At 43.7% G+C, this 13,350-nt stretch overlaps 1 protein-coding gene across 3 annotated transcripts in view; it reads left to right on the forward strand.

Moving 5' to 3' along the window:
• Positions 1-6,394: 6,394 nt before the first annotated feature.
• The window catches only part of SH3RF1 (SH3 domain containing ring finger 1), a 178,528-nt gene continuing 171,572 nt past the window's right edge, over positions 6,395-13,350 (forward strand). For all 3 annotated transcript variants that reach the window (XR_004682389.1, XM_035022728.1, XM_035022729.1), the window contains exons 1-2: positions 6,395-6,482; positions 8,028-8,515. Coding sequence is in view for 2 of the 3 variants with exons in the window: in XM_035022728.1 (XP_034878619.1) it covers positions 8,123-8,515 (393 nt within the window). In the remaining variant the exon portion in view is untranslated. The remainder of the gene's footprint in view (positions 6,483-8,027; positions 8,516-13,350) is intronic.

The raw sequence follows: 13,350 nt of genomic DNA on the forward strand, positions 1-13,350 counted from the left end.
ACAAAGATAGATTACTAAGAAAGATTATGGCATTTCATTTCCTGAAGATAGCTAGATAAAGTGGTGGATATTTATCTACTCTCTTTCTAATAGTTGGATTAGGTAAAGTTTGCTTAGAAGCAAAAAAGCCCACTTGAAGGCTTAAAATTTTAGAATGATAATGGAATTTGACAAGAGAAAGTATTTTTTAATAGAAAGGAATAAATCCTATTATGTTTTCCTCATTCAGGTTAAATTTTTCTTTGTCCTTGGGTCAGAAAATATTAGGGGCATCTAGTTTTCAGGCGTGTTTTCACTGAAGTTTAACAGTATTGAGCTGTTAAACTTCTGAGGCTTGATGTCGGTGACCCTGGTCACGTTTGGGGTCTTAGGGCAACCTGGAGCCAGCCATGTGTATTTCTTTGGGCAGACTAATATTTTGGCTCCCCTTTAAACTCATTCTTTAAAAATCTGTCCAGTATGGGGCACCTGGGTGGCTCAGCCAGTTAGGTGTCTGCCTTTGGCTCAGGTCATGATCCCAGGGTCCCGGGATCAAGCTCCACATCGGGCTTCCTGCTCTGCAGGGAGTCTGCTTCTCTCTCTGCCCCTCTCCCCCACTTGTGCTCTCTCTCTCTCAAAGAAATAAGTAAAATCTTCAAAAAATTTAAAAATATCTGTCCAGTATTTATTAAGAGGAGACAGCAGCACTGCATGGTGAAGTGGGCAGTGAAGGGGGGGACAGATTGGAATGAATGGAGGTGGAAATACTCAATGGCTCTTCTGTTGTCCCCAGAAAACCAGCAATGGCTCCAAGCTCCCATATCCTTCTCAACAACACCAAAGCTCTAGAGGGCCCTGTAGAGATGAGTTTCCTTAGTCAATGCCCAGGATACCTCCCTTTTAATGTGCCTCTGGGTGACAGTAGGTTAGCATTTCTCAGATTGTTGTCCCAGCATCACATACATTAGAATCACCTGATTCTTGAACCCCTGCTAGACCTACTAAGTGAGAATCTCTAGCAACGAGACTAGGATGTCTGCATTTTTAATGAGCGTTCTAGGTGATTCTGACTGCCCTAAGCCTCAAGAACCACTCCCTGAAGGCCAGGTTAGAATTAGAGTCAGCTTAGAGCACTGCAGCCTTCCCCAGGTATTCCACTGTCAAATAGTTCCTCAAATATTCAGACCTGTTTCAAGAAGGCTGGAGGAAGATTCAGTTCAGTTACCTCCCACTCATCAGTCTTTCTCCCTAGCATCCATCCTGATTGAACTGAAATGTTCAGGGAGTGTCTATAAATACTCCATCTGCTCAGATTTTCTGCCAGACAGTAGAGTTTGCACCACCTTCCCACTACTGAGGACCAAAATAACTTCTTTGGGCTTGCCTGACTCTAACTGATAAAAGCCCCTTTTCCTGACAACTAAGGTGCTTCAGGACCACTTGGCTCTTCACAAGAGGAATCCATTGCCCTTAGATGTCCTTTATGCAGTTAGGATGGGGATACATTTTTAATACTGGAAAGAACCTTAGAGATAATCCAGTTATGTGAGAAAAGGTGCAGATGTACATAGAAAAGGAGACTGGAAATAAACATTTTATTGAACCCCACTATGTGCCATAAAAGCGCTGAACTAGATTTTTCAATGAGTTTTGTCATTAAATTTTTATGATAAGCTTTCAAAGTAGATAGCATATATGCATTTGTATAGATAAGGAAGTTGAAACAGAAAATTAAAGAAATTTGCAAAGTCATTTAGTTAACAGGTAGTGGATCCAGGATTGAATCTAGATTCTAATAAAATATACATATATTTTATTATATAATATATATATTACATATAATATTATATATATATTATTTATATATTGAGAGAGAGAGAGAATGGGAGAGAGTGGGCATTTGCTGCATGAGTTGGGGGGAGGGATAGTGGGAGAGGGAGAGATAGAATCTTAAGCAGGTTCTACACCCAGCACAGAGCCAGCTCTACATGGGGCTCAATCTCATGACCCTGAGATCATGACCCGAGCTGAAATCAGGAACACTTAATCGACTGAGCCATCCAGGTTCCCCTCTAATAAAAATAATATTAACCATCATTTATTAAGCACTTACCATGTGTTGGGCATAGTTCCAAGCATTCTATTTTTATTAACTTATGTAAAATCTCCACAAAACTGCTGAGGCAGGTAGTAGTTTTAGGCCCATTTTACAGGGGAAACTCAGGCACAGAAGGCTAGAAACTTGCCTGAAGGTTACCCAGTTAGTAGATGGAGAATTCTTTGATTCCAAAGCTCTCTCCAGAATCAAGTACTCTGGAGAGACTGAAAGCAGGGAGAGTATTTACTGTTCAAGTAGAAGATAAACAGTTCTGAAATAAGGACTGGGAGAAGGGGCAGATTTAAAAAGTACTTCTGATGATCTCTGGATCATTATTCTGTGGGGAAGGGAGCAGAGAGAAAAGGAGGGACTGGAGATAACTCTGAATTCTCCGGCTTGCTTGGCGAATGAAGTAGATGGTGACTAAGACTTGGAATGAAGACAAACTGGCATTGCATTTATGTTCTGTGTTACATAGCTGGTATTTAGCTTTTTCTGCAGCTTAACTGAGAAGAGAATCATGTGTCTTCATCTTCTACATAAAAACTTATTGACTGATAGATTATAAGAAAGACTCTCAGTGGAATTTGGAACATTGCCTGATTTCCTATGTGTGGGGCAGTGAAGCACTAAGTATGTAGCTTTAGGATGGTAATACATATAATTCTATACTTGATTAATTCTTTATTTGTGAATCATTCACTGGTACCCACTGGTTGGCTGTCCAGGCTACAGTGGTAAAGACAGACCCAGTTCATGTCTTCAGGGAGCTTATATTCAGGTGAGGGAGATAGGCAATAAATAAGGAATCAAAAAATGAGATGCTGAACAGTACTATGAAGAAGACAAACAAAGTGCTGTGGTCGAGTATGATGATGTAGGGGCCAAGTGACACAGGAGCTCATAAGATGGGGAAGGTGCTTGATTTTTATTCCAGGTATGATAGAAAGAAATTGATGAGGTTTGAGAAAGGGTGTAACATGATCTGTTATGCATTTTTTGTATCTTGCTCTGGGTGTCACTACATTCAGGGCAAGACTGTGGGGACAGGAGTGGAAGCAGAGAAGCTGGTTAGGAGGGCCAGAGGCAAAGAGTGATGGTGGCTTGAATAAAGGTGCAATGGAAATATTTTGGGGATAGCTGGCTGAGTTGTTGATGAAGAGGGATGGAGAGGAAAAGGGAGAAATTGAAGATGACCCCTAGGTTTCTAGGTTAAACAACTGGGTAAATAGTGCTTACATTTCCCAATGTCGCAGCAGCTGGGGGCTGGTTAAGTTTTGAAGGAAAATGATGATCAGACACATGTATGAATATGCATGTGTAAGCATGATCCAAAAGCTTACAAAAGAGTGCTCTAGTCTGGGAATTTAAAAGGCTGATTTATGTCATAACATTATCACTAAAAGCAATAACTGCTTTACACCCCATTTTTTCCCATCTGCAAATGGGGATGATTATATCTATCTTTACTGCTTCAGAGGGATGCCTAGAAGATAAATGAGATAACATATATGAAAGTACTTTGAAGTCTTGGGAGGATCAGAACTGTATTAAGCCAAGCTATCATTACTGTGTACAGGGTGTGTTTATATTTTTCTTGTATCTACTCAAAGTCACAGGGGCCATACGCATATCATGCTTACATTCTTCATGTTCAATTCCCAGAAATGATAAGATGAACATGTTTCTTTCCCCAACTCTTCCTTCCCCTATAGGATTATCTTGAGAGGATTTTGCAAGTATTAGTGTTTCCTCAAACTTTTCAAAGACCGTGGGAAGGAAGGATTTTGCCCAGTATAACTCTGCCAGGGTAATTTTTGGCAGATAACAATAATGAGATCTTTAATAGAGATGTACAGATTACAAAGAACCAACACATTATTTCATTGACTTTTCCAAGAACGCTCTAAGAAAGGTATTATGGGATGTGTGGGGGGCTCCTTTGATCACTTCAGTCTTGGACACACTGTCTTCAGTTCTTTGGTAATGGGTGTGACTACTGATTTTCTTGCCTAGTTCCATGAGCTGCACCATTCCACCCATGACCTTATATACTGTTCTCCGTAAAAACAAAAAACCAAAATAAGAACAAAACAAAACAAAAATTGTCCCTTACTCTCCAGAGTAATTACATGATTAACAGTGTCCTCTTTCCCCGGGAACAGTTATAGTACACTTGGTTTTGCCTGAGGCGTTTTGTAAGAAAGGGTACTTGGAATCCAGAGACCTGAGGTTGAGTCTTGGTTCAACATGACTGATTGTGTGATGTGGGGATGAAATGAACCTCTTTGAACTTCAGTTTTAAAAACCATACACTACATATACTCATATTTATCTGTTTACTGACTATAGCCTTCCAGTCAGCCCCACTTTCATCTGCACAGGTCCAGATACAGAAGTATATAGGCTAAATTGTCACTTTCAGAGTGCCTTATTTGTAGATTATTGGATTAAAAATTCTCCATGCTGTTCTCAGCCCAAATGCATGTGTATTTGCTCACTTCTAAGTGGGCTGTTATTTCTGGTATTCACACAATATGACTCTCAGCATATTAATCTATTTAGAACCAAGCTAAGGAGGGATAAGGTCTGAGTCTGCAGTTAAGGATTGAATTAATGGATGTAGAATGTTTAGCACATACAGTGAATGGTCGATAATAACTGTTATCATTTTTTCCTTACTTAGGCTATCTCATTGGTCTTGAATAGTTACGCTGTAGGGCGCCTGGGTGGCTCAGTTGGTTGAGCGACTGCCTTCGGCTCAGGTCATGATCCTGGAGTCCCGGGATCAAGTCCCGCATCGGGCTCCTTGCTCAGCGAGGAGTCTGCTTCTCCCTCTGACCCTCCCCACCTCATGCTTTCTCTCTCTCTCAAATAAATAAATAAAATCTTAAAAAAAAAAAAATAGTTATGCTGTGGCCTGGGTGGAGACTAGAGAATAATCTGGCTCCCCTTCAGAATGTTACCCTGCTTGCTGGCCAGGCAGGGATTTCTTGCATAATATCTTTTAGCCCCTCTTATTTTCATATATAGTTTCTGCACACCTTTGAGGAATGGTATTTGGGATAACTTTTTGTAAGTTGATAGGAAATGCAAATAAAATTATGACGACTTTGAGATAATGACGAAATTTTAATTTGTTTTCCCCTCCGAATCGAGCCTGAAAAACAAACCTCAAAACCTGTGGACATGTTTTTCAAAACTACATTTCAGAGTTTACAGGTGTGCGCCTGCGGCAACCGAAACAAAGATTAAGTGATGGTTATGGCTGCCTCCCAGGCTCAGATAAAAGAGGCGCCTCTCAGCTAGCTCCACGGTGCCAGCTCACCTGGGGTCAGACTTTGAGTTTTCCCCATTTAGGGCAGGTATAACAGCAAATCCCCACAACTGTTTTCCTCGCCTCTCTCCCCTCCCATTTTGAGTTTCTGGATCAGCAATCCTTCCAGCTGGCTCAGGTTTGTGCCCCGGGGAGGCAGCGTGATGTCTGGGTGCGGGCGGCGGCGGGCCGAGAATGGGCGGGTGGACAGCTGCCCTGGGACTGTTTCCACGCTGATCCAACATGCTTCTCTCTGACCTAGGGGTAACAACACTTAACTCTCGCTCTACCAGTGTCTCCGCAGGCCTGGGCGAACAGATGCAGAGGAAAGCGGGATCAGTTCCCGCCAGGGCTGCTCCCGCCCTTTCCCCGGCCCCGGCCCCGGCCCCCCCCGCGCCGCGGCGGGTCCCGCCCCGAGTCGTCCGTCCGGGGCCGCCGGGCACCACGGGGCAGGAGGAGGACGCAGCCGGCCCCTGCCCCGTGGCGCCTTCCTTCTTCCCTCCGCCGCCACTCCCAACGCTCTCCTCCTCCGGTTGCTTCATTTTTCAGGCGTGTTTCCCTCAGGGGGAGGCGTGGGCCCCCAAACCATCCATCTCCCTCGCTCCTGGGGACCCCGCTTCCTGGACTCTCGGCTCTCGCAGCGCCCCCTCAGGCTGCCGCCCCCATCGCGCCCCCAGGGGCGGGCGGGGACCGCGCGCAGGTACCTCAGCGCCAGGAGGAAGGCGCTCCAGCCCCGCAGTTCCCGGAGGTGCCGCGCCCGCTCCGGGGGGAGGCGCTGTGGTGCGGGGCCGCCCCTTCGCGCCCCGGGCGCCCGCAGCTGCTCGGCCTCCTCCTCCTCCTCCTCTTCCTCCGCCCTCCTCGGCTGGGAAAGTGGGAGGTGGCGGCGGCGGCGTGCGTGTGTGTGTGTGTGTGTGTGTGTGTGTGTGTGTGTGCGCGCGCGCGCGCGCGAGGGGGGCAGCAGAGAGGAGTCTCCGGGTGCCGCCGCGGCGTCAGAGGCACTGCGAGCGGCGGGCGCGGCGGGGCCGCATCTGCATCGGTCTCCGCCGCCGCTGCGGGGCCGCGAACAAAGAGGAGGAGCCGAGGCGCGAGGTAGGGCGCGGGGCCGCGCGGGGAGCCGGCGCGGGCAGACCCTCGCGGCCGAGGAGGAGGTGGTCGGGGCGCCCCCCTGCTCTCCGCGCTGGTCCGTCCCTCAGTCTCGCCACCCTCGGGTCCCCGTGGGCCCGGAGCCGGGACGGTGCAGTGGCCTCGCTGCCTTCTCCCGGCAGGAAGCTGCCCGGGCTCCGTGCCGCGTTCTCCCGGGGCGCAGCCCAGCACTCCCTGCTCTCAGACGGCTCGGTCTCTCTGGGGACTCCCGCCTCATCTCTGAGGCGTCATAGATGTTTCCCGAAAGGTGGCACTTTGTGGGGCTGACTTTCGCAAGTTAAGGCTGCGGATTTATCTTTAAGTCCTTGAAAACTTCCATCAGTCGTTCGGGGGGGATTTATGTGCCTGGTCTGACCCAAAGGGTGGCGGAGAGGAGGCCGTTGAAGGAGATCCCCGTTCCGGCACCGCCCGGGCAGCAGCCCCAGCCTGGGAGCCTCCCCTGCCCCTTGTCGCCGACACCTGGCTCCGGGGTGTGTCTGCGGCGAGCGGCCGCCGCGCCTCCCTGCGGGTCTGGGAGTACCTGAGCTTGGCAGCGTGGGAGAGGGGCGCAGCCCTGGGGTTCCCCGCTCCCCGACTCTGTCAAGAAAAGCTGTTAATGCTTCCATCGAGATCTTTTTACCCCTTTCCTTCTAGGCATTTACATTTACATTTATTTTGGTGGTAGGGGAGAGCGGCGCAGTCACAGGTTTAAATGCTTTTTCCTGAATGGCCCCATTTTCGTATCATGCTCACAGTTTTCAGTCCAGCATTCCATTCTCAAATTCTTTTGGTGATAATTTTGCCAGATTTTCTGAATGGGATTAGGACAAGCTGTTCAGAAATCCGTTTCAGAGTTTGTCAACCACTGCCCTGAAGGGTGCTTTTATATTTCAGCTGCTTTCAAACAGATCTTTAGTTGTGTCCATTAGAATTGTCAACCTTGGCTCATTTTGGTTGGGCAAGATTGAACAGTTCTATTTTTAAGGCCGGCGAAGAAACATATGTATTTAATATTGGGATCGTTTACCACAAGTGATCGCATGAGGCATGGTTTCTTAAACACTAAAGTAGCTTAAAGATTGGGAAGTTTGTTGGGTTTAAAAGTAATTTCAGGTAGAGGAAGCTTTCAGTTGCTTCTGTTCAGCTTTTCGTGTGAGTTGAGGACTTTATTAAGGCAGGCAATATCACTTTGAGAGCTGAAGAAATCATGATCTTTATTGCATTTCATAAATCCCATTTTATTGCAGGAATTCTGCATAGTACTTGATAGCTGTTTCTGCACAGTGAACTCTTAGATATCTTTAGGGACTAATTTTGAATTGTTTAAAAAGCCCATTTTGTTTTTAATTGTTGACTTTGGAGTTCAGGAACCACATTCCAAAGCAAAGCTGCACTATTCAGAGGAACCACTTTTGTGTACTTTTTGGTTCTTGGCTCCTCTGTGAACCTTTTCCCCCAAATAACAATACTAATTTTCTGTCTTCTCTCCTCCCCCCTCCCGCATTACTCCAGAGCAAAGTCTGAAATGGATGTTACATGAATCACTTTAAGGGATGCACACAACTATGAACGTTTCTGAAGCTTTTTTCTCAGTAAACTAGATAAAGATGGATGAATCTGCCTTGCTGGATCTTCTGGAGTGTCCTGTGTGTCTAGAGCGGCTTGACGCTTCGGCAAAAGTCTTGCCTTGCCAGCATACGTTTTGCAAACGATGTTTGCTGGGGATTGTAGGTTCCCGAAATGAACTCAGATGTCCCGAGTGCAGGACTCTTGTTGGCTCGGGTGTTGAGGAGCTTCCAAGTAACATCCTGCTGGTCAGACTTCTGGATGGCATCAAGCAGAGGCCTTGGAAACCTGGCCCTGGTGGGGGCAGTGGGACGAACTGCACAAATGCATTAAGGGCGCAGAGCAGCTCTGTGGCTAATTGTAGCTCAAAAGATTTGCAGAGCTCCCAGGGCGGACAGCAGCCACGGGTGCAAGCTTGGAGTCCCCCAGTGAGGGTGAGTAGCCTGCAGAAGCAGTTTGGTGAATAACGGTGGTGAAAACTACATTTTTTTCTTTATGCTTTAGCTTGATACTTTCTAAATCAGTTCATTGCTAAAGAAGCCACACTGGAACAGATAGGAAATTATGCCTCAGGATTTTTTTTTTTTCCTCCTTTTGGAATGAGAGTGGATATAAATAACAAATTTTTGTTTCTAAAAATGCTCTCCAGAGAGTCTCTATTACCTTTTAAGATAAATTTTGGGAAACAGGTAGCAATTATTCACTGAAATCTAAAACGAAGCAGTTTTTTGGTGCCCATTTTAAAATGGAAATTTGGTGTGATTTTTCCCTTTTTCATGGAGTTGGGAGAACCATAATTAGGTATGTATGTGTACATATATATGTTATAAATATGTATGTGGGTGAATCATAAGTAGGAAATTCAACCTTAATTTTTATGGTGCATTGAACCATTCTAGCCATTCTCTTGGTTTTATGAATGCATAGCACAGAATTTACTGGTTGGAGGAATTCTTAACAAATCATGGCCACAGGTAGCTGAGTTTCGTTGCTGTAGCAACGAAATATCATTTAGGACTACAGTGTAACAGAGAATCTAGCTTTATGTTGGGTTTTGCAGGGAGTGAAATGAAATGTTTCCATCAAAATGATTTTTCTTGGGTTTTGGGTTTGGGCTGAAATAATTTTAAATGCAGCTAAATATTTGGACAGTTACCATATTTTAAATTCTTAGAAGGTAAGGTATTCTGAATAAATCTATATTATGTTGTGGGTAATGGCATTCCAGTAAGACACATTTTTCTCATTTTTGTAAAAATAAAAAGTAGGTATGGGCATCAGATAATTAAAACAATTTCATCTTTGTTGGAAGAAACAATTTCGATAATTGGCCAAACTGATAAGATATATTTTTAAAGAACAGTTAATTTGGATAAGAATTTTTTTCCCCCAAATATTCATGGTAAACACTCAAAACTGACTTCTTTCATTTAGTGTTAGAACAGCCATTGGGATAGCATTAGATAGTATAAATTCACAGGTGTGAATATCAGAGCCTGTACCATTCCCTGGCTTCTTTCTCAAACTCATCTTTTAAAATGATACAAAGTAAAAAAAAATAATAAAATAAAATGATACAAAGTATTTATATCACTAGACGTAAAATAGGAAAGGGTTTTAATTACTAGGAAACAATTTCTTTACTGGGCTATCAGGCTTATTTTGAGTTGTATTTAATTTTTTTTTTTTTTAAAGATAGTGAGAACTTTGTTTTCTTTGCATATTTGAAGCCCACATATTTGTGAGGTTGGTCTGCTTAGCAGACCAGTTTTCTTGGATTTCCTTTCTTTTATGGAGTTTACTGGTGCATTGACTAAGCGTATAGAGTCACTAATATTTTAATCTCACAACCAGTGATCAAGTTGGTCATTTCTGAGACACCTAACCCAGGTCCACTTAGCTTAATGAGGGAGTAGATTTGCTTCTTTGGAGATTTTGTTTCCTTGTTAATTAGACTAGAGACGTTGTAGCTTCTGGCTATGAAGGGCAGTATCTTAGTTGTTGACACGTTGCTTTACCTGTTATGAGGAATGCATAGAATGTTTGATTACTGACAAAAAGGAATTTAAGAAAAGGGCTCAGGTTTCAACCTAATGTCCTTTGAATTTTAAGTTTTCTTTCTAACATAAAAATTGACTATGTAATGCTGTAATGTTCATTTATTTCAACTGCTAAGCTTTCAAAATTGAGCTTCACTTTTCTTGGGTAAATTATTTTGAGAGTTTGATCATGTTACTGTTATTTTTCTGGCTTATATGAGTTCCTAATTTGCTGCATGTTTTTTCTTTAGCATGAGGAAAATTATTCACTGAGAATCCCTGGTGAACTTGAGCCTTATAACTTGGATAAAATAGTTGAGGTTAATAAAACAGAAAATGATGTCTGTTATTTTTGGGGGTGGGGAGGCACAGAGAGCAGAGACAAAACAAGAAACAAAATTACTCAGCAATCTGAGTTCATGCAAATGTTGCAGTACTTATAAAAATAGTTTTAATTTCTCATTAGTAGTTACTGGTACCTTTTGCTTTCAAGTATTCAAAACAACCAGGGTTGCACAAATAGTCCAGGTACCTGAAAGATAAGTACATCTCAGAAAATACTCCTTTTAAAAAAGAAATCTGTAACATACAGACATGTGGAGGTTGTAATGCACTCCTTTGGACACTTTCCTGAGGTGAGTGGCCATAATAAATTCCAAACATGCATTCTCCTCTCTTAGATGTTCTGACACAACCAAGTGGTGCATGAGCCTGTTTCCACATGTTGCATAAAGCTGAAAGTGATAACATGTGGAATATTGCTTCAGTGTATTAGTTATGTTCTATATTCCATTAGATTGTGACCATGTGGCTTCCTCATGCATTTAGCCAAGGTATATTTGAGTGTTATCAGCAGATACGAACATTTCCAATGTGTGACACAGATCTTGTTCCCAGAATTTTAGTGTTTCCTGCCTAATATTAAGGAGAAAATGAAAAAGTGTTGGATTGGAGTCACCATGGGAATCCATCAGTTCTTTACCCCGTGTAAAGAATTCCTGTTGGTTTTAGGCCAAAGTTGAGCAGTGGAATGAGCCACAGGGAGAGGGGGACTGCAGGTATCTGTTTATAGGGACTAAAAATACCTGCAGAAGATAGATAATATATAAAAAAAATATAATATACATGCAAAATTCCATATGGAAAACATGTTTAAATAATTTCGACAGAATTATGACATAGTAGAACATTTAAATTTCTGCTTTCTATGAATGGTTCCATTGGTTCAAGATCTATTCATATCTGTGCACCTATCTGTCTAGAAATTATTAATGATCTCACACTGCTTCTATCTCAAAGTGAGTTTATTCAGCAAAAATAAATCCACATAACCACTGATTTACACTAATTCTCACTTCATTTATTCTTTCCTTTAGCTAACAAGTATTTATTGAGCACTTACTGGGTGCCAGGCACTGCTCTAGCTGCTTGGTAGGTAATGATGGATAAACCAGATATAGCTTCCACTTACGAACTTATGAGTATGTGTCCATCTTGGGGGAGAGACACACATTAATAACATAATAACAATGCAAGTATGTAATTAAACTTGGTAAGTGTTATGACAGAAAGCTAGGAGAGAGGATAGGAGAATGGCCTGTGTTTAGTGTGAGGGTAAATGTGTGTGTGTTTGTGTGTGTATGTGTGGGGTATCTTCAAAAGCTTCCTTGAGAAAAGCATTTGAGCTGAGATCTTAAGGATAAAATTATATTAATTAGTTGAGAGAGGGCTGGGAAGGTGAAGGAGCAGGATAAGAGTATTCCAGTGGCCTTGATCTGTAGTGGGACAGGGTATGGATCCTGTGAAGAACCAATGGAAGGTGAAGGTGGACTGAACATGGGACAGGGATGGTGAGCTGAATGAGGCCTCAAGTGCAGTAATGTACAAGGCGTCCAGAGCCACCACAGGCCACATGGGGTTAAGGGCCAGATGAATGGTAGAGCTAGAAAGTACTCTGCATTTGGGATTAGAAAGATGAATCATTAGACTGAGCAATCATCAGGGCTCAGAACGGAAATGGGAGTTTGGTGTCAAAGGACTGAGAGAGAAAGGGAACTCTAGATTTGGGGGGAATAGGTGAAATTTCCTTATGCAAGTGTAGAGTATGCTTTTGTTTCTACATAGCTACGCTCACAGCTCCTTTCTCTCCCTTTCCCTGTTGCTGACTATTATGGGCTGAATTGTGCCTCTGCACCCCCATTCATAAGATGAAGTCGTTTCCCCTAGTACCTCAGAATGTGACTGTGTTTGGGGAATAGCGACTTTAAAGAGCTGATTAAGGTCAAATGAGGTCATATGGTGGGCCCTGATCCACAGTGTGACTGGTATTCTTTTTTTTTTGAGAGAAAGCGAGAAGTGGGGAGAGGCAGAGAGAGAGAGAATCCTAAACAGGCTTCATGCCCAGTGTGGATTCCAACATGAGGCTTGATCTCATGACCCTGAGATTATGACCTGAGCCAAAACCAAGAGTTGGATGGACAGTGAACCCACTGAGCCACCCAGGTGCCCCATGATTGGTATTCTTATAAGAAGAGGGGATTAGGACACAGAGACCCAGAAGGAAGACCATATGAAGACACACAAAGGTGGATATCTGCAAACTAAGAAGAGAGGCTTCCAGAAGAACACAACCCTGCTGACACCTTGATCTTAGACTTCTAGCCTCCAAAACTGATGAAATAAGTATTTGTTGTTACAGCCAGTCAATCTGTATTACTTTGTTATGGCAGCCCTAGCAAACTAACACAGTACTGTGGATGTACTCCTCAAGGTCAGCCCCTTGAATGGCCTCAGTCCACTGCCAGTCCCTTCAGTCCTGGTTTCCCCAAAGACCTGCAAGTGGTCCAGTCCTCTGGATGTGCAATAACTCTGAGAAGTTCTCTGGTCCCTCCATCCCCCTCAACTGCCCGAGTGGCCTGGTATAGTTTTGCAAAACAGACAATAAACCAGAAACACAGAAAATTTTAGGTTGAGAGAAGGAAGTGTCAGGAGGAGAGAACTGTTCCTACTACTCGTTTATCTCTCAGGTTCTTCTGTAAGTGGAGTTTGGAGAGGGTGCTTTCCTGGGCATCATGGTGTCTGAGGCATTACCCAAAGGAGAGGTGGCAGAAAGAGAATTGAAGGAAGGGTAGGGGAGAAAGTCAGGTCTACAGTATGGCTCCGGGTAGGGTGTGAGAAACTACTGCTATGAATTGCCCCATTGGCCATCTTTAACCTCCAGTCAGTGAACA

Source organism: Mirounga leonina, unplaced genomic scaffold (assembly GCF_011800145.1).
Source record: "Mirounga leonina isolate KUSES-001 unplaced genomic scaffold, KU_Mleo_1.0 Mir_176, whole genome shotgun sequence".
Taxonomy (NCBI): Eukaryota; Metazoa; Chordata; class Mammalia; order Carnivora; family Phocidae; genus Mirounga; species Mirounga leonina.